Consider the following 25,440-nt stretch of genomic DNA (forward strand, 5'->3'; position numbering starts at 1 on the left):
CTGGTTGTGAATGGTTGGTGCCCTGGGCACCGTGCCACTGGTCCACATGGATAATCCAGCCTTTTCCCTTACTTTATTTAGTTACCCTCAATACAAAGTAACTTTTTACCTTACTCATCACATTGATAACTTTTTGGTGGTAAACTCCATCTAAGGCTAAATACCGGCACGAGATTGAGAGTTGACAATTACCTTAAGAGAAAGTCGAAAAGAACTTTGAAAGAGAGAATTGAAGAGGACATGAAACTGTTAAGAGGTAAAGAGGTGGTGTCCACACAGTCTGGCAACTCAGTGCAGGAGGATCCTGTCGAGGGACCTCTCCCTGGGTGTTACTGGCCCCCTGCTGAGCACACTTCCTCCGAGGCAGTGCACCGCGACCAGCTCTGGGTAGGCCAAGAACGGCTTGTGGTGAAGGTGGCACGATGCTTTACAGCTCCTCCTGCCTGGACTTCGCCACCATCCTCTGTTCTCAGCGTGCCTCAATTGCGTTATGCTGCCAGGGTGGGAACCAGTAGTTACGTTACTGTACTGGTTACAAGTACAGGTCTTATTTGAATTAGGGATTCACCAATCCGTTACTGGTATTGAATATTGGCACCAATGCTGAAATTTTCACTGTATTGCACATCGGCTTCCAAATATCGATTCAGTTTATATCCTGATTGGACATTTAAACTAATGCCATAAGACGTTTGAACTTGAAGTGTTTACATTTTTTTTTACACAGAGCTGTTCTGCTGTTTCTTTTTTCTTTTTTCTTTCTTTTTTTTTCTTAAAAGAAAAAGGAGTTAGAGTAATGTCTGTAATGGCATTACAGTGATATTAGCAAAATCAATATTGGCAGTCACCCTGCAATGCTAAATACCCTGTTTTATACAGGAAATCTAAGTTGTGCATTTTCAGTGTGTGGTTTATGTTTTTGTTTTCTAGAAGTGTCTCCCCTCTCCCCCCTTCTCTTTACTTCTCTCTTCTATCCTACTCTCTCCTCTCCTCTTCTCTCTCCTTTCAGTCTTGTATGTGGAGGTTAAATTATTCACACACCTCTAAATGGGACAGCCCTGGTCAGAAAGATCCTCCCTGCTCAGATCAGGTACTGTTACTGTAGTACTGTGGGTGGTACTGCAGTATTCTCTGGGTGGCACTACACTGAGAGAGTAAGGAAGTGACAGAATTCCCAAAATAAAGCCAGGAAAGATCAGATCTCCTGGATGTTGCAGGAGACAAAGGACAGCCCTAGCGGGAAAAGAGGCATTTGCTGAAATTACTCAATTAAAAGTACTTTTCAGACTTACTGTCTTCAAGTACCATCTGATTTAATAATTGAAGGGGATATATTATGTATCAATCCTTGTAATCTTTAAACCTTGTTAGAACAGTGTTCCCTCATCTTTATTTTTAATAATTATCTTACTCAAAGTTGCATTTTGAGTGATTCATGCATGTCTGAGTAATCTATTACGGTCCTGAATGTGTCTATTTTCATCTACCCCCATCTCTGCCCACTGCTTTGTAAAACATGCAGAATCTGTTTCATATATTTGGAGTTAAAAATGTCTCTTACAGTTTAAAAAAGTTTCAGATGCCTGCAGATAGAGACACATCCATGTTTGTTTCATTCTCAGTTTATGGACAGAACATGTTTCATGTGAAGCTCAGAACCTCCAGAATTCCCTCTCTGAGCTGCAGAGGCTGCACTAGCACAGACTCAGGATTGATGCAAGTGTTGGGGATTAGGTAGAGATCATTCAGATGAGAGAGAAACATTTTAGGTTTAAACCAAAAGGATTTCAGAGTTGAAACTGGCAGCACAAATGAGAGAGTCATGTGAGACTCATTCTGCTTTCAGACTGGATAATTGTCTTGAACCGAAACACCAAATTATAACAAAAACAACTTGGGATCCACAGTTTTGAACAGCCATAAAATCCACATAACTTTTTTTTTCTACTTTTAAAAGTTAGATTTCGTCATCTCCCTCTACTCTACTTATATATGTGTAAACTTTATTTGATGCATATTTTTTACATTAAAGGGCTATTTTGCTATAAAAGTACACCTGAAAAAGACTATGAAAAATGAAAACACATTATTGTGCTTTAAATGGAAGCATGATGGATGGCATATGATTAATATTTTTTCTTCTTTTAAAACTCAGATCTTTTTATCTACTTCTACTCTACTCATACATGAGCAAACTTTATATATGCATTGTATATTTTTTACATTATAAGCCAAGTGCACCCTGAGTAAACAGTAAAAAGTAGAAAAAAATACATATTTTCAGAATTAAAAGAATGAAGTGGAAAACGTCAGCTAACTTTATTAGAGCCATGTCAATATCAGTGTCAGTATGTCAATTATTTATGGTGGGAAAAAAATGATGCATTATTGTTTGGAATGGGAGAGGATTATGTTCCATTCTCTGTTCTCCGAAGGAGGGGGAGGTGGTGGTGCTTGCTCATTCTTTGTCGAAGGGGAAGTTGGTGGTGCTGAATCATTCTTTGAGGGAGAAGGAGGTGGTTTTGCTGACTTGTTCTCTGAAGGAGGGGGAGGTGGTGCTGCTGACTTGTTCTCTGAAGGAGGGGGAGGTGGTGCTTCTGACTTGTTTTCTGAAGGAGGGCAAGGTGGTGCTGCTGACTTGTTCTCTGAAGGAGGGCAAGGTGGTGCTGCTGACTTGTTCTCTGGGGTAGAGAGAGATGGGGGTATTGGCTCGTAGTGGCAGTGGTGAAGCAATTGGTAGTGCTGACACATCGGCTGGTTCTCTGTTTGGCGCAGCAGGGATGCTTCTCTTATTCCTCTTTTCTCTCACAGGCTGCACAGGACCCTGTCCAGGATGGTGCCTCAGAGCGTGGAGGAGGTTTTTTTTCAGCATTCTCACTCCACCTCTGCTCAGGTCCTCTCATTTCCAGAAAATGAATTAATCATTGCATTTATATAGCGCCTTTCAAGACACCCAAAGTGCTTTACAGTTCATTGTTCATGCCACGCTCAGTGGCGGTAAGCTTCTACTGTAGCCACAGCTGCCCTGGGGCAGACTTATATAAGTGAGGCTGCCAGTCTGCACCATTGGCCCCTGCAGCCACCACCCACACACACACACACACACACACACGCACACACACACACACACACACACACACACACACACACACACACACACACACACACACACACACACACACACACACACACACACACACACCACTTTCTTACTAGGCGTGGGTGAAGTGTCAATCACACAACCACAGCCTCACTGTGGCATCTGGAATTCCCAGTGTCTCCATCCAAGTACTAACCAGGCCTGGCCCTGCTGAGCTTCTGAGATCTGACGAGATCTGAAAAGATCAAAGTTCTCAATATCATTCAACAGCCATGTGTTCAGCTGAAGCAGTCCTGTAAATTACTGATAGCCCCATCTCCTAGCAGCAGTGACCTCTGACCTTGATGTTTGGCACAGACTGCCCGTCTGCCTGTGCTTTTTTGTCAACTTCATTACTCTTATTTTGTGATGACAATCAATTTTCTGTTTGTACATTAACATCAGCCTGTAACATTTGTAAAAATCTGTTTGTTAGCTTTATTGTGGGGGATATAATGATAGTAGTGTTGTCTTTTATCACTATTATGGCTTAACATTTTGTTCTTTACAAAGTTTTGGAAAAGAAACAGTATCACTCAGGTTTAAGCTGAAAAAAGCAGCTTTCTTCACCCTCTTCTCTGGAGGTAACTGTGGGCTGTGGAAGTCAGTTCAGTTCACTTTCTGAAGCAAATATTTGTGCTTGTAGCTCATTCATTTCTTGTTGATAATTCTGACAGCGCTCACAGATAGAATTCCCTTGGTTTCTTTCCCCCACATGTTGCTGGCTCATCAGAAGATTTGTTAAAAAAGGTAAAAATGGGTTAAAAATCTTGGTTTACTTGAAAGAAAATCACAAGTAGCCAATTTTTTTTCAGTGATGGAGGAGGTAAAATGATTTAAAAAAAAAAAGTAAAGTAAAGTAAAGTAAAGTAAAGTAAAGTAAAGTAAAGTAAAGTAAAGTAAAGTAAAGTAAGAAGGACCAATCAAGGATAGTGTCCACACTCTTCACAAGCAGGTCCCATCTGGTCTGATTCCTGAACTGAGGCATTATGATTCAACCAGAGTGAGCTCACCCAGGTTAATATAAAGGAGTTTAATGGTGTCTCAGGTTTGTTCCACCTTTATTTCTCCACAAAGGGCAACATGTCTTGTATTTTGAGCTGTCATCCTCCTCCTCATCTTGGCTTTTGAGATCCTCTTCTTCAGTCAACAGCCCCAAGAGCCTTTCTTTACTCCAGACCAAAACAACCAGACCAGTTTTGTCCTGATTTCTATTGAAATTCATCTTATTCTAATGTTTTAATCATGATGTGTGTTTATAATGGAAGTCAAAGTGAATATGTTGTTTTTCACACATAATCCTCTCCTATTCAAAACATGTGCACTGTGCTTATTAATGACATTAATGACATTTACTAGACTAATAAATTTAACTTTTTCACGTCACTCTTTAAATGTTGAAAATATGTAATTTATCTAGTTTGTTATTGTTTATTCAGGGTGTACTTTTAATGTACTTTTACTTATAATGTAAAAAAATATACAATGTATATAGAAAGTTTGCACATGTATGAGTACAGTAGAAGTAGATAAAGAGTTTTGAAAGTAGAATCAATCTATAAGGATTTTATGGTCCTTCAAAAATGGGACCCTCAAGGGTCCCTATGGATTTTTACATAATCCTCCTCCATTCAAAACACAATAATGCACCATTTTTTTCCCACCATAAATTACTGACATATACTAGACTCTAATAAATGTATCTTAAGTTTCTCACTTCTCTCTTTTAATTTGGAAAATACCACATGTTTTAATTTCTCACAGTTTACTTCTGATGTCCTTTGATGGCAAAATAGCCTTAGTAGATGTAGATGAGATCTGAGTTTTGAAAGTAGAAAATAAATAAATAAATAAAAATGTATGTTGATTTTATGGCCATGTTTTATGTGACATCAAATGTGAAATCATTTGACTCATTCCATGAACACAACTGACCACAATACAGCCAGAAATATTGATGTTTAAATAAGAAGTTGCTCAAAACAAAGGAACCTCGAGAGTCCCCAAGTGACCGGAAGGTGAAATTAGTTTTAACTTTATGTGTTTAAGTATCAATAACTGATGAGTACATGTACAACAAGGCACTGCCCCATCAAACAGAACAAAATTGAGAAAAACATGAAAACCTGGATGCACTTTAAAGGGAACACATGTCACATCAGCAGTGTTCACACTTGTATTTGGAGTGACTCCTGCATATCTGAGTAATCCTGTAATGTCCCCCACCTCCACCTGCTTCTATGTACTTACTTATGTTTAAAGCTTTTTGAAAAGTAAGTGGACCTCTTTACTATAAAACTGTTTTAGACCAATATAACAGTTTATAATGAAATACCAGCAAAGAGCATAACCTTTTTCTTTGTTAAGTAACACAGTTGAGGTGTCAGACTCAACACACTATACAGTAAAGTGTGTCTGTGACGACCTGTCTCCTCACTTCCCATTATTCCTTTGTTCAAATTCATTCACACTCATTTTGTGTCCATTTCTGAAGGTCGCTCGTGTCTGTCCTCCTTCTCGATCAGTGTGCGGTGTTCCTTTCAGATCAAATGAAACAAAGATGCCCCGCCATGGTGACCTAATCTTACTGTAAGGGGTGGATTTAGGAGAGGGTTAACCATAGAAAAGGCAGCACTAAGCTGAGACAGATGCAGATCTGGCAAACACATTTTTTGAAAGTACTAAACTAACAAAATCTGACAAAATGAAGATTCTGCTGACTCTACATGTGATCGTTCTCTATTGGGGTGTTTTCTCAATCATCAAATGTAAGTACACATTTATTTGCTTTTTAAAATCATGTAAAATTATTCAGGTTTCAAACTTGTTTTCTCCACCACTACACTTTCAGTTACAGTTGTTTCTATTCTTCAAAACGTGCTTTTACAAAGGTCAGAGTTTGTGTCCATTTTGAAATATTTTCAGATCATAAACTTTTTCTCAGCTCGAGATCCTTCATTTGTCTTAAAAACTGCTTTTAGATCCGTAGTTTAACTAAGCTTTGCTCTGGATGCTCTACTCGGTCATGTGGTCCATGTGCTAGTGTAAACTCAGGCCAGAACAAGAGAAGCAACAGCATTTGAACAATATTATTATTTTACTGAAACAAGAAGTCTATCCTGTCATATGTTTACTTTGGACAGCAGTATAAATTCCTGTTATATTCTGGAATTCACAAACAAAAGCCTGACCTGTAGCCCTGCTGGGGACAGCCCTGTGTTCCCTCAGCCCTACGTTCCCTTATTACTAAGATTTTTCTTATTTCTAAGATTATTCTCAAAATGAAAGTCTAATTCAAGTCAGTTTTATTTTTATACCACATTTAAAGAGATGATTCACAGTCATTTCAACCTCAGGTCCTTTGCACCACGACTTACACGACCTTACAACTGCTGCTGGATAACAGGTTAGGTATAATTGATGACCAAATTGGGAGAAATGGGGATAAATTCTGATGTAACTTGATGATAAAGGAAATGTGGGAACATAGGGCCCAATTCTGCAAAAACAAAAACAAAACAAAACAAAAAACAAATTAGAAATGAAGGAACATAGGGCTTAGGGAACATAGGCAGGCTCCTGCCCTCCTATGTGTGGATTTAGATTCAAACCACTGGAGAACTTGTCCAGTCAAAACAAAGCAGCCAAATGAAGCACAGCAAACAGTCCAGTGCTGACAGAGGCAGAGGCAGCTCATTTTGTCACATTTGAATGAAAATATTGATGTACAAATATTTAGGGTTTTAAAAAACTAGAAGAGGGAAGAGGGTTTTCTGTCAGCTGTCACCCAATGTGCTTGAAGTATTAGTCTGACGATGGCTTTCAGTATTAAAAGTTAAGTTTATTTCTTGTAGGTCAGCTGTGTGCAGGTGAATGTGAAACATAGTGAAACAGCACATGGGAATGCCCCTCTCACTGAGGCCCACTGGAATAATGCAGAGTCAGAGCGGCTCTTTTGTTCAGGGATGTGCTCCCCTCACAGATTCCTAAAAACTAAAAATACCTAAAAACTCAAAAGGACTGACTCTGACTCATGTGGAGGAATAAAGGGCTTTACCTGGATCTTTTAGAATGTGTGTATCACTGATACACTCATCACGCTGAAGAAAAGCATGTGTTCACATGACATCACCACACTGCAGAATCCCTGTAAAACATGTTTAAAATGTCACATCTCACTCATGGATCTATAATAAAACTGGATAAGCCCCTCGCCCTCTTTTCCAGCTCCAGGCCGACTAGTGGCCGCTCCAGGAACTGCAGCTCTCGGGAACGAATTCTCCTGTACAAGCACAATGCATTTTGGGAATTCAAACTGCCTGTGTTCTGACAGGGCATCAACAACTTTCACAAAGGTCGGATTTTGTAGGATTCTTTTCTATTTTCACAACATAAACTTTTTTAAAATGTTTGAATTCTCAAAGCGCCTAAAAGTGATCTTTGTCAGACTGAGTGCCACTTTGAGCCTCTCTAGCTCCACTCTAGCAACTTTTGATCTGATTGGTCCAAACGCTCCACGCTGTGCACGTTACACGAGTGGGAGGAACTTGCCCTTACTGAGGAAGTAAATGCAGAAGTGAAAATCTTTGTTAAGCCAATGCACCACTGAGCACAGATACTGAAAAATACAACACCACCTTGGATTCATTTTCTGATTTTACTATAGTTCTGTGGTACAACAATGAAAAAATCCCCTGCCCCGAAAGGATTTTTTAAAGTCATCACAAACTGGTTATGTTTGGCTGACAGGGATTTTAAACTTAAAAAAATGTAAGATTTTTCATAAACTTGTTGGCAAAGCACAATCAGGCAACAGCTGCGCTTAGCCCCGTGGGGTGTGGAGCTCTGTGCCGATCCTTTCTCCGGCGGTCACCCTGCAGTCAGTCCTGGTTCAGTTCTGGTTTAGTCCTGTTTTAGTCCTATTTTAGTCCTGGTTCAGTCCTGGTCCCTCATGTTTCAGGTCACTATAGAACAGTAGTGCAGATATCATGAGCCTATGCAGGATTAAATTAATAAATTAATTAATAAATATCACAGATAAAAGAAGATGCACATCTACATTTACAAATCAATATGGGCAATAATTCATGGATTGAATAGTTCATTTCATTCCTCTTCTTTCTCTGGGGAAAGCAGCTGCGTTCAAAGTGATGAAATTTCCATCTACTAAAGAACAATGGCTGCTTTGCTGCGTGATCTTATCACTTGGTAACTTATCAACCAGTTCGAAGGGGGAAGGGCAGAGTGCATCCAAAGTTAAGCTGCAGTCAGAGGCATTGCTCAAACTTGGATGCTAGTTTCTTTCTATCATGGTAACAGCCATGATTTCACTTCTTCCACAGGTCATAGGTCAGTAATACTACAACATGGTTTAAATTTTGCATAATATGTCCATTTTAAATACTATTATCTATCTATCTATCTATCTATCTATCTAAAATGACTTCATAAAAGAAACAACTGCACTGACTTCCTTGTTAGAAAACTGCGGTGCCCAATGGGAACTGATGTCGCCATAAACATCATCACAATAAAGCGCTGCTGCTGCTCATGGGGAGCTGCACATCACACTAGTGAATCAAACCACTAGGAAGTGTGGCGTGAATCCGTATATCGTTCATTCTTTTTCAAAATAAAACCAAAAATAAGAAAATGAAAAAACAACTATTTTCTACATTATTTGTCTCGAAACCAAAATGGAGGTGTGCCTGCGTAGACAGTTGGGTAATCAGGACTGAGACCAGGACCAGATCAGTTTAGTCCTGGTTCAGTCCTGGTTCAGTCTGGCATCTCAGTTTAAGGCACAGAAACGGGAAAAGGCTGTTATCTGTTTTTTCCATTATTCATTTAAACACAAAATCGAAAACTGAAAAAATGAGACAAATGGTTTTGGAGATAAATAATGAAGAAAATACTTTCTCATTTTCTCATTTTTGGTTTTATTTTGAAAAATGAATGAATGAATGTTACATAGACTGGCGTATACCATTGGAGCTGAAGACAGGTAGATTGTAGAAATGATGTCTCTGAGAAGTCAATTTTGCACACAGTTTGTAGAGGACATGAGTTAGTTGCATAAGTGGGCTCTTGTGTGTCGCGGGCTCTTGTGTGTCGCGGGCTCTTGTGTGTCGCGGGCTCTTGTGTGTCGCGGGCTCTTGTGTGTCGCGGGCTCTTGTGTGTCGCGGGCTCTTGTGTGTCGCGGGCTCTTGTGTGTCGCGGGCTCTGGTTAACTTGAGGATTGGGTTTCTGTGGTGAAGCTCTGAAGCTTTGTGCACTAAACACTTTTCATGTTTCATAAGGTCCACACTGAAAAGTGCATCTGAGGGGGGAGGGGGGCTGACTGGAAAATGGGTATGTTATTCAAAGAACAGATGAATTGTGGGTAAACTCTCCAAAAGGAAAACCATCGGAAAGTCATACTGGGGTTGAGAAATGAATTGAAATGGTGGTCTCCATGGGAATTGGGATTTTTCAAACTTGTTTAAACAAAAAACAAGCCCACAAAGCAAAAGAGTGCTACAGCTGCTGGAACAGTGAAAAGGTGTTGCTCAGAAAATGTCTGTGTTCACATATCCCCTATCTCCACCCTCTTCTCTTTTCTTACTTGTCAAATAGGGTTCAAACTGTCATGTCATTTTTCAACAATGAAAACACAGCTTATTAAGGTGAAATAGAACCTGTGCACTTTTGAACAGGAAGTCAGTGGAGCTGTTTTTGGTGCTTTGGTAATGCTCCTGAAATCCATACATATTTTGTATAACAATAATGGCAAAGGAAAAATTCAGTTTGTCAACTGGACAAAAGTGGATTTTGGTAGAATATGTTTTGCAGCTTGGATGAGCTGCAAAATATATTTGACCAAAATAAACGTTTATCCAGTTGACAAATTGAATTTCTCCTTTGCCATGGATTCTACGTGGACGACAGAGAGATTTTACACACATCTTGAGCATAATAATAATAATAATAATAATAATAATAATAATAATAATAATAATAATAATTGTCTCTCTTGTGTCTGCCTGTTGCCAGGTTCTCCTCTGCTTCCTTTGCATCGTACTCTTCGTATCCTGGGTGGCTCTGTGGCTCCTCCTCACTCTGTCTCGTACATCGTGTCCCTCCAGACCTCCCTTCAGCAGCACTTCTGTGGAGGGGTGCTCATTCATGAATCCTGGGTGCTCACAGCAGCTCACTGCAACATCGGGTAAAACATGTGCATTTTTTGTTGTCCTCTCTATTTAAAGACTCATATACAGACATTTTTTTTCAGTTTTATCTGTGTTTAACTCTGCAGTTGTATTTAGCTTCATTCACATTTGATCAGTCCTATTTATGAGAGCCTTTGTCACTGTGGAGAAGATACACTGTATGTAATTTTCCTAAATTGTTGCATCAAAGATAAAAGCCCCATCCATAAAGATTCAGACTAAACTGGTTCTGAGCCTTTCAGTTACCAGGTCAACTGTCTGCTTGTAAACATGGAGTGTGTTGCGCATGAGTTAGTTGAAGTTTTTCTCTCCTGGTAACTCCCTCTGCTAAGTCTCCTTAAGTAAAGATTTGAAAAAAGTTTAGTTCTTTGAATAGGCATTACTTTACCTTCTAAACCATGAACTGCAATACAATACAAATAATGCATCATGTGTCCTTTGAGGTTAGTGGTTCAAATCTTGCTCTTTGCAGTCTGCGTGAGTGTTGTGTCCTTGAGTAAGACACTTCACCCTTCGATATGTGAAGCCCTTTGAGCTGGTTTCATTCTTAACACTAGTTTAATTCAATTAATTAATACGTGTTGTCAAATGACACAACATAAGGGGGATCCTGGTTTAGCATAAAAAAGATGGAATCTTGTCTTGGTTTGTCTCCAGTTCAGACTCTATTAATTTGTCACAGCAGGAACTGAACCGGCAACCCTACAGAACTATTACTACATCTGTACTGAACTCCCACTTCCACTTTGAGAATTTTACAGCAAGTGCTACTACCACTATTACTATTACTACTACTACCACAACAACTACTACTACTACTACCACCACTATTACTACTGCTCCTAATACTGCTACTACTTCTTCTACTACTACTGCTACTGCTACTACTACAACTACTACTACTACTACTACTACTACTACTACTACTACTACTACTACTACTTACTACTACTATTACTATTACTGCTACTGATGCTTTTTACTCGACATGGATTGAGATGTTGAAACACTACTACTTTTAAGGTTGTGGTTTTAATTCATGTGTTTTTTAATTCATGTGTTTTTAAACCGATTCTACTTGTTCTGTCTTATCTCATAGTTTTGAGACAGTTGTGAAGTGAGACAGTTCTGTCCCTGTGTCTGTTCCGTGTTGTTCTGATGTTGTTACTTGTTATAGTTTCAGAGCGTTCCTCCCACAGTGAGCTGTGCCTGACATAGTGTCATGTCTTATCTTTTTCAGTGGGAGAATACTGTACTATGAATTGAAAAGTTTTAAGGAGGGAGTATTACACAAAAATCATGTTTCTTTATCTTTCTTTCTTGTTATAATGTTGATGAGGTTTCAAATGTCATCCATGCATGTTTCAGTATGTTAGTGATAACTCCAAGGCCCTATTCAAACCCTCCTCATGGTTAACTGTAAGATTCTGTACAAGGCTCCGCCCACATGCCTACATCACCCATGCTCACAAATGATAGTTGTCTATAAATATACAAAAGCATGATACAAAACTGTTCTGTGTATCAAAAACTAAAGTACAACTTATTGAACAATATAATACATAGTTTTGGGTAAATATAGCATTTTCAAAACCATAAAAGGGAACATGGTGATCTAAAGGGTCTTAACACATTCAATAAATAAACCTTTGTATTCAATTATACTTCAATGATCTTTAATGTGAAAGTATTTGGTGTATTTATTTATTCTGTATATATGAAACTGCAAAGTCACTTGTGTGTGAAACTGTTTCACTGTGAAAGTGTCACGATGCTGATCAGCACTAAACAAACACATGATGACTGAACCTTGGTGAGATGTTCTTATAATGGATGGAAGTCTCGGCAAAATCAACCAAATCATGGTCATGTCAGTTTCTGCCTTTTGTCTTTGTCTTTGCTCATGATACAAAGGCAGAGAACAGGAACTGAAGGTCAATTTTGAACTGAATATTTTTCTCATACAAATATTTCTTCATTATAGCAACTAGTTGTCCAATTTTGGGAGCACTGCCTATTATACTTTTGTCTGGACAAAACAGAAACTTTGAATTAATTTTTCTCAGTTTCACATTCTGGAGAGTTAGGTTCTTTTGCCTTTGTAGGACAGAGTAGTTAATCAGTTAATACGCCATAGAAGTAAAATCCCCTTTTAAATCCCTTTGAGTATCAGCTTCAGTTGTTACAAAGATACACCTTTATTTGTCACACAGTTAGGAAATTACAGTGTTGCAGGCTGCAACACAAAGTTCAAGAACAGCAGAGGAATAGGAAGCATGATAAATAATTATAGTAATTAAAAGACTTAACAGTGGACTTAAGACTGATTGATTGTGATTGTGTGTATATGATTATGTACAGTGCAGCAAAAGTACAGGAGAAACAGCATTAAAGTCCCATGTGTGTATTATACAGGGAGGATTCAGTTACAGTACTACACATGAGTATTACAGGTGGATGACACATGTACATGTATAGATGTATATAGGTACACAGGTACAGAGGTATACAGGCACACAGGTGTTTATTCCTGACAGCAGCAGGAAGGAAACTTAAAGAGACTTTGTCTCTGTTTGACAGGAAATAAAACTACTGTCTGGTGTAATGTCAGGCAGTTTTTTCCACACTGTTCTCATCAGTCTCCACCCACCTTTTCTTTATTTTCAGTGTTTACAGCACAGAGCGTCTGGAGCTCAACAGTGACCGCCCACACCCTGGTTCATTCTTTTTTCCCGTAGACTTTACAAGTTTGCTCAAGGATACGTGGTGTCTGATGACCACAAGAACTGTAACTGTATTTCAAATCTGCTGAATGAAACTTTAGAAACCACCAAGTTATTCAACCATTTCCCTGAATCTTGCTTTTTAAATTTGCTTTTTAAAAAATTAGCTATGGATATTATTGAGCATGTTGCTAGCTTCTGTGATGCTTTCTCTCTGAATTTTTCAAAAATTCTATGTGAATAATGAATGGAAATTTTACTTCCATAACTGGAGCAGGCATCACTGGTGAGCCCCACAGAGTAAATTAAAATCAGGTGCAGGGGTGCAGGCCCTTGAAACATCTTGTATTTCATAATAATGACAATAATAATGCAGCATACTGTACTTTGTATTCATGTATTCACTTACACTTGATGGTGCGGAGTTTCTGTTATAGCCACAGATGCCCTGGGACAGACTAACAGAAACAAGGCTGCTAATAGGTCAAGTGCCTTGCTTAACGACAGATCTTGGTCTGAGTGGGAATCGATCCTGCAGCCTTTAGGTTGGTGGACCACTGCCAAACAAACAGAGTTAAATAAAAATCTTTGTTGTTTATTCAAACCACTAGCAGTTTCATAGACCATCTACATGCACAGACTCTGAAATAGTGCACAGAAATGCATGTTCACTGAGTTTGGTCATAACTGATTTAGTTCTGGTTTGGTCAGTGGAATTAAACACTAAATCAGCTGCTTAACTTTAGTTTGTGCTCCCTCTCTGCCATTTCCAGTACTTGGTGACATCACACAGGACTGTCCTGATTACAGACACGTGCTACTGATACAAACACCTGGCTGCAGGGGCGGAGTTTGAAGTGTGGATACCTGTTAGACCAATCACAGTAATTCTTATACCTCCAGACCCCGCCCCGCCTCCTCTCCTCACTCTCCCCCTTAGTCCTAAAGACCCCATCCCTCCTCCCCCGTTTACTCCTCCAGACCCCACTCCCTCCCCCATCCCCCCTCCCTCACTCCCTTTTAGTACTCCCCCCCTCCTCCCCCCTCATTCTCCCCCTTGGTCCTCCATACCACACCCCTCCTCTCCTCACTCCCCTTTAGTCCTCCAGACCCCGCCCCTCTCTCCCCCCTCACTCTCCCCTTTAGTCCTACAGGTACTGTCCATTTTAGCAGCTCTATTTCAGATTGATTGGTGGTTGTGAGTGGAGTAGTTGATCGTTTTAGTTCCACTTTAAGCAGAGTATATGAGTTGTGAGTTGTACACTGTGTGCAGGCTGGGGAACATGCAGGTGGTTGCTGGGGAGACGGTGCTGGGTGAGCCTGAGGGGACGGGGTGGCGTGTCTCTGCTGCGAGACTGGAGCCACACCCACTCTACAACAATGTAACCAATGACAACGACATCATGCTTATCAAGGTACATGCACTACTTCACTTTATTTAAGTTCTGCTATTATGAGCAACCATTTTCACTTCACACTTACACTTTACTAGCAGTAGTAGTAGTTTATTGGGTCATTTTGCAGCATTACAAAACAAACAAATCATAGACTACAACCCCATGGATCATGACTGAAAAGGTTTGGCTGAAGTAAAAGTACTTAAAAAGCCAAACCCTATTAAACAATGACAGAATTCCAAGAAAGAAAAGCAGCGTATGAACAAGTTTACATTTACAATTTCACTTATGACTTACTGTACTGTATTTTTCAGATTACAAGTCACACCAGCCAAAAAATGTGTAATGAAGAAGAAATAGGCATTGCCTCCCTGTCGTGGTGAATGTGTTTTATGAATGTGAATAATGTGGGTGGATCATTTAAGTTTTTTTTTTTTTTTTATTTCCTACAAAGAGGACTCAAATATACACTACAGGTCAAAAGTTTTAGAGCACCACACTTTTTCCAGTTTTTTACTTCACTGTTGACCAAAACATATTCTAAACCTTCGATTCATGTGTGTGTCCAGCTTTGGCAGATAGAACAGCTGAACACACTCGCGACTCGTTCTTTTTACAATAAAAATCTAATATTGTTCAGAAAGTTCTTCCCAAGTCTGTTGCAGAAGTTTCATAAATGTGTGGCACTTGTTGGTTGCTTCACTCTTCTGTCCAGTTCATCTCAAACCAGCTCCATGGGGTTTAAGTCTGGACACTGTGCTGCTGGACACTTCATGTTTTCAAGCTTAACCATCTTGTTTTTTTTTCCCTGAGGTAGTTTTGGCAGAGCTTGGACTTGTGTTTTGTTCTTTCCTTTGGACCATTTCAAGCTCTTCATTGGACTTGCACAACTCCAACTGCAATAAATAACTGGGAAAATTAGGAAGTTTTTTCTGCGACAAGGCGACGGGTGCAGTGTCTGTTGAGTTGACGCAGAACTATACATCGCCCTTTACTCCACGAGGTTTCTGACTATGGTAGCCGTAATGCTCCGACAATCCATCAAGCGGTGCAGCTTCGTAGTTTACCAAAGTTGTACTACAATATTCTGACAGATTTTTGAGTGCTAAGTACCACATGAAATCGGTTCGAGGCCAGTAAGAACAACTAGAATTAATACATTAGGTGCACCGGATTATAAGGAGCACTGTCTATTGCTGAGAAAATTAAAGGATTTTAATTGAGCCTTATAGTACAAAAATTATGGTATTTAGGCTTTTAGAAAGCCAGTGCAAAAACCTGAAACCTGTCCATCCTGCATAACCCCAGCACCCCCTGCACAGCACAATCCCCAGACAGGAGAGTGTCTTAAGGAAGAGGATCTTGTCCTTTTTTCACTTTACTGTGATGGCAAAACTCTGCTCTGGTCTCTGAAAGTTGTGAAAAGTGCTCAGAAAGTCATTGTAGTGAATAATTAGGATGTTTTGAATGCACAAGGTAAGTGAAGAAGAACTTTGAAACACTGTAAACTTTAAAAAAAAAAACTAATTTTGTGTTTCATTTTTTAAAGAAAAACCAGGTACCGCATCTGAACCACTTCTACATGTCTCTAACTGTCTCTACATGTCTCTACTGTCTCTACATGTCTCTAACTGTCTCTACTGTCTCTGTCTAAACTGTCTCTACATGTCTCCAACTGTCTCTACATGTCTCTAACTGTCTCTAACTGTCTCTACATGTCTCTACTACTGTCTCTACATGTCTCTAACTGTCTCTACATGTCTCCAACTGTCTGTCTCTACATGTCTCTAACTGTCTCTACATGTCTCTAACTGTCTCTACATGTCTCCAACTGTCTCTACATGTCTCTACTGTCTCTACATGTCTCTAACTGTCTCTACATGTCTCCAACTGTCTCTACATGTCTCTAACTGTCTCTACATGTCTCTAACTGTCTCTACATGTCTCTACATGTCTCTACATGTCTCTAACTGTCTCTACATGTCTCCAACTGTCTCTACATGTCTCTACCTGTCTCTACATGTCTCTACATGTCTCTACATGTCTCTACATGTCTCTACCTGTCTCTACATGTCTCTACTGTCTCTACATGTCTCTGTCTCTACATGTCTCTACATGTCTCTAACTGTCTCTACATGTCTCTAACTGTCTCTACATGTCTCTACATGTCTCTACATGTCTGTCTCTACAGTCTCCAACTGTCTCTACAACTGTCTCTACATGTCTCTAACTGTCTCTACATGTCTCTAACTGTCTCTACATGTCTCTAACTGTCTCTACATGTCTCTACATGTCTCTACAACTGTCTCTACATGTCTCTAACTGTCTCTACATGTCTCTAACTGTCTCTACATGTCTCCAACTGTCTCTACATGTCTCTAACTGTCTCTACATGTCTCTAACTGTCTCTACATGTCTCCAACTGTCTCTACATGTCTCTACATGTCTGTCTCTACATGTCTCCAACTGTCTCTACATGTCTGTCTCTACATGTCTCTACACACTGTCTCTACATGTCTCTACATGTCTCTACATGTCTCTACATGTCTCTACACTGTCTCTACATGTCTCTAACTGTCTCTACATGTCTCTAACTGTCTCTCTGTCTAACATGTCTCCAACTGTCTCTACATGTCTCTAACTGTCTCTAACATGTCTCTAACTGTCTCTACATGTCTCTAACTGTCTCTAACATGTCTCTACATGTCTCTACATGTCTCTAACTGTCTCTACATGTCTCTACATGTCTCTACATGTCTCTACATGTCTCTAACTGTCTCTACATGTCTCCACACTGTCTCTACATGTCTCTACACTGTCTCTACATGTCTCTACATGTCTCTACATGTCTGTCTCTACATGTCTCTAACTGTCTCTACATGTCTCTAATGTCTCGTCTCTACATGTCTCCAACTGTCTCTACATGTCTCTACATGTCTCTAACTGTCTCTACATGTCTCTACATGTCTCTACATGTCTCTACATGTCTCTAACTGTCTCTACATGTCTCTAACTGTCTCTACATGTCTCCAACTGTCTCTACATGTCTCTACATGTCTCTAACTGTCTCTACATGTCTCTACATGTCTAACTGTCTCTACATGTCTCCAACTGTCTCTACATGTCTCTAACTGTCTCTACATGTCTCTACATGTCTCTAACTGTCTCTAACTGTCTCTACATGTCTCTAACTGTCTCTACATGTCTCTACATGTCTCTAACTGTCTCTACATGTCTCCAACTGTCTACATGTCTCTACATGTCTCTGTCTCTAACTGTCTCTAACTGTCTCTACATGTCTCTACACTGTCTCTAACTGTCTCTACATGTCTCCAACTGTCTCTACATGTCTCTAACTGTCTCTACATGTCTCTACAACTGTCTCTACATGTCTCTAACTGTCTCTACATGTCTCTACATGTCTCTAACTGTCTCTACATGTCTCCAACTGTCTCTACATGTCTCCAACTGTCTCTACATGTCTCTAACTGTCTCTACATGTCTCTAACTGTCTCTACATGTCTCTAACTGTCTCTACATGTCTCTAACTGTCTCTACATGTCTCTAACTGTCTCTACATGTCTCTAACTGTCTCTACAACTGTCTCTACATGTCTCTAACTGTCTCTAATGTCTGTCTCTACATGTCTCTACATGTCTCTACACTGTCTCTACATGTCTCCACACTGTCTCTACATGTCTCTAACTGTCTCTACATGTCTCTACATGTCTCTACTGTCTCTACATGTCTCTACATGTCTCTACTGTCTCTACACTGTCTCTACATGTCTCTAACTGTCTCTACATGTCTCTGTCTCTAACTGTCTCTACATGTCTCCAACTGTCTCTACATGTCTCTAACTGTCTCTACATGTCTCTAACTGTCTCTAACTCTACACATGTCTCCAACTGTCTCTACATGTCTCCAACTACATGTCTCTAACTGTCTCTACATGTCTCTAACTGTCTCTAACTGTCTCTAACATGTCTCTAACTGTCTCTACATGTCTCTAACTGTCTCTACATGTCTGTCTCTACATGTCTCCAACTGTCTCTACATGTCTCTACATGTCTCTACACTGTCTCTACATGTCTCTACACTGTCTCTACATGTCTCTAACTGTCTCTACATGTCTCTAACTGTCTCTCTCTACTGTCTCTAACTGTCTCTACATGTCTCCAACTGTCTCTACATGTCTCTAACTGTCTCTACATGTCTCTAACTGTCTCTACATGTCTCTAACTGTCTCTACATGTCTCTACATGTCTCTACATGTCTGTCTCTACATGTCTCCAAACTGTCTCTACATGTCTCTAACTGTCACATGTCTCTACATGTCTCTACATGTCTCTAACTGTCTCTAACTGTCTCTACATGTCTCTAACTGTCTCTACATGTCTCCAACTGTCTCTACATGTCTCTACTGTCTCTACATGTCTCTACATGTCTCTACATGTCTCTGTCTCTACATGTCTCTACATGTCTGTCTCTACATGTCTCTAACTGTCTCTAACTGTCTCTACATGTCTCTACACTGTCTCTACATGTCTGTCTCTAACTGTCTCTACATGTCTCCAACTGTCTCTACATGTCTCTACATGTCTCCAACTGTCTCTACATGTCTGTCTCTACATGTCTCTAACTGTCTCTACATGTCTCTACACTGTCTCTACATGTCTCTACATGTCTCTACAACTGTCTCTACATGTCTCTAATGTCTGTCTCTACATGTCTCTACTGTCTCTACACTGTCTCTGTCTCACATGTCTGTCTAACTGTCTCTAACTGTCTCTACATGTCTCTACATGTCTCTGTCTCTACTGTCTCTACATGTCTCCAACTGTCTCTACATGTCTCTACATGTCTCTACATGTCTCGTCTCTACATGTCTCCAACTGTCTCTACATGTCTCTAACTGTCTCTACATGTCTGTCTCTAACTGTCTCTACATGTCTCTACAACTGTCTCTACATGTCTCTACACTGTCTCTAACTGTCTCTAACTGTCTCTACATGTCTCCTAACTGTCTCTACATGTCTCCAACTGTCTCTACATGTCTCTAACTGTCTCTACATGTCTCTAACTGTCTCTACATGTCTCTACATGTCTCTACATGTCTGTCTCTACATGTCTCTACATGTCTCCAACTGTCTCTACATGTCTCTAACTGTCTCTACATGTCTCTAACTGTCTCTACATGTCTCTACACTGTCTCTACTGTCTCTAACTGTCTCTAACTGTCTCTACTGTCTCTACATGTCTCTAAACTGTCTCTACATGTCTCCAACTGTCTCTACATGTCCTCTACACTGTCTCTAACATGTCTCTACATGTCTCTACACTGTCTCTAACTGTCTCTACATGTCTCTAACACTGTCTCTACATGTCTCTACATGTCTGTCTCTACATGTCTCTAACTGTCTCTACACTGTCTCTAAACTGTCTCTAACATGTCTCTACATGTCTCTAACTGTCTCTACATGTCTCTAACTGTCTCTACATGTCTCTAACTGTCTCTACATGTCTCTCAACTGTCTCTACATGTCTCTACATGTCTCTAACTGTCTCTACATGTCTCTAACTGTCTCCATGTCTCTACTGTCTCTACATGTCTCTAACTGTCTCTACATGTCTCTACATGTCTCTACATGTCTCTAACTGTCTCTACATGTCTCTCTCTACCTAACTGTCTCTACATGTCTCCAACTGTCTCTACATGTCTCTAATGTCTCCAACTGTCTCTACATGTCTCTAACTGTCTCTAACTGTCTCTACATGTCTCTACTGTCTGTCTCTACATGTCTCTAACTGTAACTGTCTCTCTACAACTGTCTCTAACTGTCTCTACATGTCTCTAATGTCTGTCTCTACATGTCTCTAACTGTCTCTAACATGTCTCTAACTGTCTCTACATGTCTGTCTCTACATGTCTCTAACTGTCTCTACATGTCTGTCTCTACATGTCTCTACTGTCTCTACATGTCTCTACACTGTCTCTACATGTCTCTACTGTCTACATGTGTCTCTAACTGTCTCTGTCTCTACATGTCTCTCTACATGTCTCTAACTGTCTCTACATGTCTCTAAACTGTCTCTACATGTCTCTAACTGTCTCTCTAACTGTCTCTAACTGTCTCTACATGTCTCCAACTGTCTCTACACTCTCTCTAACATGTCTCTAACTCTGTCTCTACATGTCTCTAACTAACTGTCTCTACATGTCTCCAACTGTCTCTGTCTCTATGTCTCCAACTGTCTCTACATGTCTCTAACTGTCTCTAACTGTCTCTACATGTCTCTACAAACTGTCTCTACATGTCTCTAACTGTCTCTACAATGTCTCTCTTACTGTCTGTCTCTAACTGTCTCTACATGTCTCTACATGTCTCTAACTGTCTCTAACTGTCTCTACATGTCTCTACATGTCTCTAACTGTCTCTACATGTCTCTAACTGTCTCTAACTGTCTCTAATGTCTCTAACTGTCTCTACATGTCTCCAACTGTCTCTACCTGTCTCTAACTGTCTCTAACTGTCTCTACATATCTCTATTTGTCTCTACTTGTCTCTACCTGTCTCTGCCTGTCTCTAACTGTCTCTGCATGTCTCTTCCTGTCTGTAACTGTCTCTTCTTGTCTCTACTTGTCTCTAATTGTCCTCCTGTTCCCCACACAGCTCTCCTGGCCCCTGGTTCAGAGTGAGGCTGTGTCGCTGGTGCCTCTCCCCAAACAAGGCTCCGTCCCGGAGAAGGGCCAGTGGTGTAAGGTATCTGGCTGGGGCTCCACATCTTCAGACTCAAAGCAGAAGAACTCTCCTGCCCTCCGCACTGTCTGGGTCTCTGTGGTCTCCTCCGAGCGCTGTAATAGCAGCCGCTCTTTCAACGGGACCATCACCCAGAACATGATCTGTGCAGGCTCCACGGGGAAAGACTCATGCCAGGTACAGGACTAGACGAGGACTGGACCGGGACTGGACCAGGACTGAACCAGAACTGGACCAGGACTGAACCAGAACTGGACCAGGACTGGACTAGGACTGGACCAGATTTGAACTAGAACTGGAACAAGACTGGACCAGGGTGTGTGTGGAGTGTGTGGAGTGTGTGCGTGTGTGTGTGTGTGTCGCATGTGTGCATCAGGCAAGTGTATTACAGTACATAAACAGCTTGTGCCTCAGCAGCTTGGGAACAGGAGTGTGTGTACTGGAGTGTGTGTACTAGAGTGTGAGTCCTGGAGTGTGTGAGTGGACCACCTGAATCTCACTTCTTGGAGTCTGCATGTTCTCCCTATATCTGGGTGGGGTTCTTTTAGTGATTACCAGTGTTTTTTGTTTCAGTCCAACATAAGTAATACAATGGCCTTTAATCACAATATCAATATGAGTTTTGCATTAAAACGTATTATTATTAAAAGTCCTTTAAAAAATTCACATTGCGGTCATCAAGTCAGTGACATTGGCTGGGATCAGAACACGTGCTCCATCAACAGACTCTATTCACGCTTACGTCACAAACCAGGTAGACGTTTGAAAAGATGCAATTACAACTTCCTTTGGTCTCTGTTTGCTCTAGTAAGTCAGACAAAATCAAGGAAAAATGAGAAAATGTCCCAGTTTTCTTCATCTCCATGTTATTGTAGCATTCTGTTTTGTTTGGATAATCAACAATTCCAACCATCCCTCAGTTTTCATCATTTCCCCATTGACACACAACTCTGAGCACTCATGTGGGTACATGGGTACATGTGATTAGAAGAGATGAGGCACCAAATTCCAGATGATTCCCAAACAGCACATACGTCTGCAGTCTTCATTTTATCACAGATCACATTTACCTCAGTGGGTTTGATCACAGTCAGTAGGTACACTGGAAATAGTCATTCCATCTTTTCAAACATGTTCCTGGTTTGTGACGTAAGTGTGAAGAGAGCCTATTCTTTACAAAGATAAGTGTGTGGTCACTGGTGAATCTCTAGAGTTCAAATGGGAAAAAGAAACAAATGTCTGGGCTGAAAAACATGACAGATTTCTGCAGAATCACTAAGCGAATCATTGATTTTGTTTTTGTTTCACATGTGTCAATGAAAAAAATAAATAAAAAACTACTACTATTACAACAACTACTAGTTCTACTACTACTACTACTACTACTACTACTACTACTACTACATAGACAACAGTATCCACTCGTGTAAGAGACATCTGGACATAAGATAAGATAAGATAATCCTTTATTGTCTCCCATGGGAGAAATTTGTCTTGGGACAGGGGGTAACATGTTTTATCAAAAAACAGGACAACACAACACAAAGCAGCACATAAACACCATAAAACAAAGTAAACATGAGACCAAGTGTGACCACGAGTGATGCACCAAGAGGACCCTTAAATTATCCTTAACATCTGACCTCTCCTACTACTTCTACTGCTACTACTACTACAACTACTACTATTACTTTTGACTATTACTTTTGTTACTACTACTTGTACTACAAAATCTAAAACAGTATCCAGTTGTCAGGTACTGTTTCTTACTGTGGACATCTGCCCTTTTTGAAAAAACAAAACAAAAAAAACAAAAAAAAAGATTACACGATCATGTTGGGTTGTGGTTGGAGATGTGACAGAGTGTGGGGACCAGACTGATCTCTGTATTTTAGAGAGAGATCACTCTGAATTTGCCAGGCTACTAGTGACATTGAAGGACAGGTCAAATGCAGAGGACAAACTCCCCTAGGCCAGGGCGACAAAACATGAACAATATCTGTCCATTTGATCAGAAGAAATCAAAGATGCGCGTCAGGGAGCTTAACAGTCTGCACAAAACAAAATCCTTTTGGCCACCCAGCTTTAGAAAAAGACATTTCCAAACTATAGCAATTAAATGTTGTTGTTGTCTTGATTTCATTGTCCCTTCACTGGCTTTTTTTACATGTTAATCCCAGGACAGAACAGAGTCACCTGATCTGCTCCTGGCACATCCACAGCCCATGTCCCACATGTGTCTGTGTCTGTGGGAAGGACAGGACGCTGTTTGGCTCAAATCCCATGTCGAGGATTGAATTTTTAGTGGAACCAGAAAGAAACTAGTAATAAATACAGGATTTAAGTTGGCGGATTTCCAGTAATACCACAATGACAGGAGGATTATGTAACAGCAAGTATTAAATGTTGATAAAATCCTGACAATAATAGAAAACTGGGTCAGTATATTCACTATGGGGGTATGGTTGATCACATTGCCAACTTACAGCAAGTTCATCGGTTCAATTCCCTGCTATACATTTAATCCAATCAACTGTCCTCAATAATGCACAACACCTAGGTACTCCTGACCTAGATCAATTTGTGGAGAGGAGAGAGTCAGAGAAGATGAGAGGGTCAGAGGAATAGAGGAATAGAGGAGAGGGTCAGAGGAATAGAGGAATAGAGGAGAGGGTCAGAGGAATAGAGGAGAGGTCAGAGGAATAGAGGAGAGGAGAAGAGGAGCAGAGGATTCACTGTGGACTACTTTGAAAGGAAAGGCTCATTTTTAATTAAACCATACTATACACTTGAGGAATGAGAGAGAAAGAGAGGTAGATAGACAGAAGAACGTAGAGACTTAGAGAGGACAGAGAAAGGGAGCGAAAGAGAGAAAAAAGAGGGGGGCTTTACGAACAGAGACATAGGGAGAAGGGGGAGAGAGATAGAGCAAAGAGGGGGAGAGAGCTATATGTTGTTATGCCTCGGGTCTGTACTGAATCACTAATTAACGGCTATATTTAACAGACAGAGAGAGAGAAAGAGAGAGAGAGGGAAAGAGAGAGAGAAAACATGTCAGAGAGAGAGGAGAGATTTTTTCAATGAGTGCTGTTTGGAGGAGAGGAGTTGTCTTGAAAAACAATTTGTTCGCTTGTAAATCTGAATATTGGCTCAAAGTTCTGGCACTGATTTATAAATTTACACCCAAATATTACGGCTACAGTTTATGAAAGTGTGTAGCAGATTAAAAAAAAAAAAAAAAAACCCCCAAAACAAAACAGTCCTACGGGTTCCCAAACTGTACTACTACTACTACTACTACTACTACTACTACTACTACTACTACTATATTACCACTACTACTACTACAATTACAACAACTACTACTACTACAATTACAACTACTACTACTACTACTACTACTGCTACCACTATACAGTACTACTACTACTACTACTATTACAACTACTACTACTACTACTACTGCTACTGCTACTGCTAGTACTACTACTTCTACTACTTCTACTACTATAAACTATACTACTACTACTACTACTACTACTACTACTACTACTACAACTATACTACTACTACTACTACTACTACTACAACTATACTACTACTACTACTTCTACTATATAAACAACAGTATTCAGTTATTGTGAATATCTTACCTCTTCTCCTCCTCCTGCTACTACAGTTACTTTTGTTGCTACTACTAGTACTACAAAGTCTAAAACAGTATCCAGTTGTCTAACAGACAGCAGTTTTGGACATCTGACCTCTCTGTGTCCTACTAATACTAGTATTACTACTACTGCTGCTGCTACTACAACCATATCCAGTTAAGTCTGTAGGTGCTGTGACCTTTTATGGACATCTAGTAGTAGTAGTAGTAGTAGTAGTAGTAGTAGTAGTAGTACTAATACTAGTAGTACTACTACTACTTCTACAAGAGTACCCAGTAATTTAAGCTTGTGCAGGTGCCTTGACCCCTGTTATCGTGTACATCTGACCTCTCCATGTGCGTAAGCGTCTGTGAATAGTGTCTGGTCTCCAGACTCGCCCAGTATCGAGTATCTCCCAAAATAAAGCTCAAAGGTCCCAGTGCTGGGAACTGTCTGTGGTACCAGGCAGAGGAGGATCAATGCTCCAAAAGTGCCATTGTTACCTCAAAACAATGTTGGACATTGATTTGATTCTCAGAATAAAGCTTCGAAATCATTGTGGATA

The 25,440-nt window shown here is 40.2% G+C and overlaps 1 protein-coding gene across 1 annotated transcript in view; it reads left to right on the top strand.

Annotated features, from left to right (window-relative positions):
• The first annotated feature begins 240 nt into the window (after positions 1-240).
• Positions 241-25,440, top strand: part of LOC110165735 (trypsin-like) — a 30,840-nt gene continuing 5,640 nt past the window's right edge. Inside the window, exons 1-4 of the mRNA XM_055160311.1 lie at positions 241-538; positions 10,172-10,343; positions 14,344-14,485; positions 21,142-21,405. Of these exons, the coding sequence (XP_055016286.1) occupies positions 241-538; positions 10,172-10,343; positions 14,344-14,485; positions 21,142-21,405 (876 nt within the window). The remainder of the gene's footprint in view (positions 539-10,171; positions 10,344-14,343; positions 14,486-21,141; positions 21,406-25,440) is intronic.

The sequence above is a fragment of the Boleophthalmus pectinirostris genome, unplaced genomic scaffold, assembly GCF_026225935.1.
Source record: "Boleophthalmus pectinirostris isolate CB_2022bp ecotype Guang Dong unplaced genomic scaffold, ASM2622593v1 HiC_scaffold_3, whole genome shotgun sequence".
NCBI classification, from domain to species: domain Eukaryota; kingdom Metazoa; phylum Chordata; class Actinopteri; order Gobiiformes; family Gobiidae; genus Boleophthalmus; species Boleophthalmus pectinirostris.